Source organism: Parasteatoda tepidariorum, chromosome 10 (genome assembly GCF_043381705.1).
Source record: "Parasteatoda tepidariorum isolate YZ-2023 chromosome 10, CAS_Ptep_4.0, whole genome shotgun sequence".
In the NCBI taxonomy this organism is placed as follows: domain Eukaryota; kingdom Metazoa; phylum Arthropoda; class Arachnida; order Araneae; family Theridiidae; genus Parasteatoda; species Parasteatoda tepidariorum.
In genome coordinates this window covers 6994946-6997580 of record NC_092213.1, presented here as the reverse complement: position 1 = coordinate 6997580, position 2635 = coordinate 6994946, and the positions used below count along the sequence as shown (strand labels likewise).

The 2635-nt window shown below is 31.9% G+C and overlaps 1 protein-coding gene across 1 annotated transcript in view; it reads right to left on the bottom strand.

Moving 5' to 3' along the window:
* Positions 1-363, bottom strand: part of LOC107436861 (cytochrome P450 3A8) — a gene marked incomplete at both ends in the record, with an annotated part of 35316 nt that extends 34953 nt beyond the window's left edge. Inside the window, 1 exon segment of the mRNA XM_071186069.1 lies at positions 311-363. Coding sequence (XP_071042170.1) covers positions 311-363 — 53 coding nt within the window.
* Between the last annotated feature and the right edge of the window lie 2272 nt (positions 364-2635).

The window sequence follows — 2635 nt, the reverse complement described above, 5'->3', positions numbered from 1 at the left end:
GAAATGCACAGGTTTAGAATTTTCTACAGTGAAAAGTTTTCGGAACTTCAGTGTTCAAAAAAGTATACAAAAGCTAGACGTTAAGAACGTATCCAATGAGCGAGCAAAGCGAGCATCGGATTGCGAAGCAATCCGAAATGAACTGCGAAAGCAGTTCCGGGGGTTGGCGAGCGCCAGCGAGCAGGGGGCGAAGCCTCCTAGTTATAATGTAATATACTCGGAGGTGGTTCTAATAAAGAAGATATTATTATTATGATCATAGTTTTATAAATGAACATTCTGAAAAAAAGTAATCATGAAAAAAAAGTACCCGTAAATGGGACCCAGAGTGACATGTCTCTCTCTATCAACTTCTTGTAAAGTCTAAAATATAAAATTAATAAGATTTTTTTCAATTGTATCATAAACACTATAAATGAAATATTGAAAACTAAACTGCATTAAGTGCGCAAATAAAAATAAATAAACAAGTAAACAGACCATTCTGAATAACTTTTTATCTATTGGAATCTTCTAATGATCGAGTTTTAAAAAAGTCGAATGTTTAAAATTCGATTTCTCAGGAACTATTCGACCGACTTTGCACAAATTTCACATTTTTACATAATTACAAATTAAAGAATGGAAAAATACATTCTTTAAACTTATGTAAAAAACTGTGTACCTTAAAATGAAATTTTTTTTCGTCCATTGTAAAATGAGATAATAATAAATATTTACTAATAGTTATTTTTCATGGAATTCTTCTTAAATAAACGTGCAAAAATGTTTCAATTCGCTTAAAAAGTTCTCGAGATGTAGCGAAATACGCAGAAATTGGAATTAAAATTTTGGGGTTGAATACTTCTGATCAGGCTATAGGGAACCTATTTCCCTGATTGCGGCTACCCCCTATATTTTGGGGGTCAGACGTCCAAATTCGTCGGAAAATAAGTATGTTTATTCAGAGAAAATACGTTTTTGATTTCGTATCTTAAAATATCGTCTGCACTAATTAGTTAGCATATTTAAGTTCCCCCCTTGAACCTTTAGGTTTGAATCATAGAACGTGAAGATTCGATCATTAGATTAAAAGTTATTCAGGGTGATTCATTTTTTGACTTCTCATATTCTTATTTTTTAAGCACTGTACAATGTATCAAAAAATAATTCTTGGATTTGAAAAAATTCCTGACTATGAGCAAATCTGAATCCTACTGAAGTTTAACTTATTTCATTAACAAAAACAGGTTAATAGAATACCAAAACAATGTTCTAAATAGTAGGTGGGAGCTATTAATAAGCATGTATAAAGTACTAAATGTACTTATTAATAACGCCCCATTCATTAGTATAAAAGAAAGAAAAAAATCGAAAAAAGTAGAGAGCTTTCACTTGGTGCAACTCTACAAGAAAGTACCATGTATCACTTGATTGCGAGATTATTTATTTATGAATTAAATCTATGTGTATCGATTTTATGAAAAACTACATTAAAATGTTCCTTGATATTCTTTCCAGGTGCATACTTTCGGGAATTTCCACGTCTAGAACATGGTATTCTTTCCTGAAAGAGCATTTTCATGAACAAGTTGAAAGATCTTACTTGTCAATTATAGTAAGCAGACCAATTCTTATAATATTTTAGAATCGACAGTAGTGTATTAGTTTTAAAAACGGATGATTTTTATCGTTTATATACCGTATAGTTTAAATATTTGCCTCAAAAATTGCATTTAGATCATTTTGAAATATAGCGTTTTATGGATATTAATTGAAAGAACGTTCCAATTGCTCTACTGATTCAATATTTAGTGAAAATGCGAGTTTTTTTGTTGTGCAAGAAACTTTTAATATCCGATACGTTTGCCCTCACTTATTTAAATTTAAATCACAGATATCTGTATTTCTGTGCTCATTTTAAATTCATCTTTATACGTGTCATGTATTTGTAACTAAGTAAAAAAAATATTTTTCTCACGTAATTAAAGTTATTTTTTTAAATATAATTTCTCGAATAAATTGAAAAATTCTTTGCGAAATACACTTTCACTTGAAAATAAATAAATAAATAGTAAAATGTATTTCCACACGAAAGTGCATCTGGGCAACCATTTTTCTACATAAGTATCACCTTTGTTCAGATCTTTTTCATAGCGGTAAACCCCTTTGTCTATATCATCATCAAAGAAAGAAGCCGCCAATGAAGATAGTCACTGCTAAACATTATTTTTTGAGTCGCCATCATTATCAAAATGCCTCCTTCCAAGATCACATTTCAAGAAAAAGTGGTTGTATGAATGGGCGAGGTCGAGGCTGTAAGGCGGGTGATGAATTGCTTCCCACCAAACAGTTGAATATTGTTTTGAGTGTATGGGGAGGCAACATAGCGCGTTTGACTGTTTTGAATTGCACGCTGCAGTGTTTTCACTAATATGTCACAGTATCGTGAAGCATTGATGAACGCACTTCACAGTCGGCAGGATCGTTTTAACAAATTTGAACGCTCACTTGAAAACACAATCTATCTGTGAGTGGGCCAACCAGGAACTGTGGTGGCGTGGAACAAAAACGGTTCTCATACGCCTTGTACTTAGGTAGAATGTTTTGTAATCAAATAGTTAACATCGAAATAAAATGATGAAAAGCTTACTTT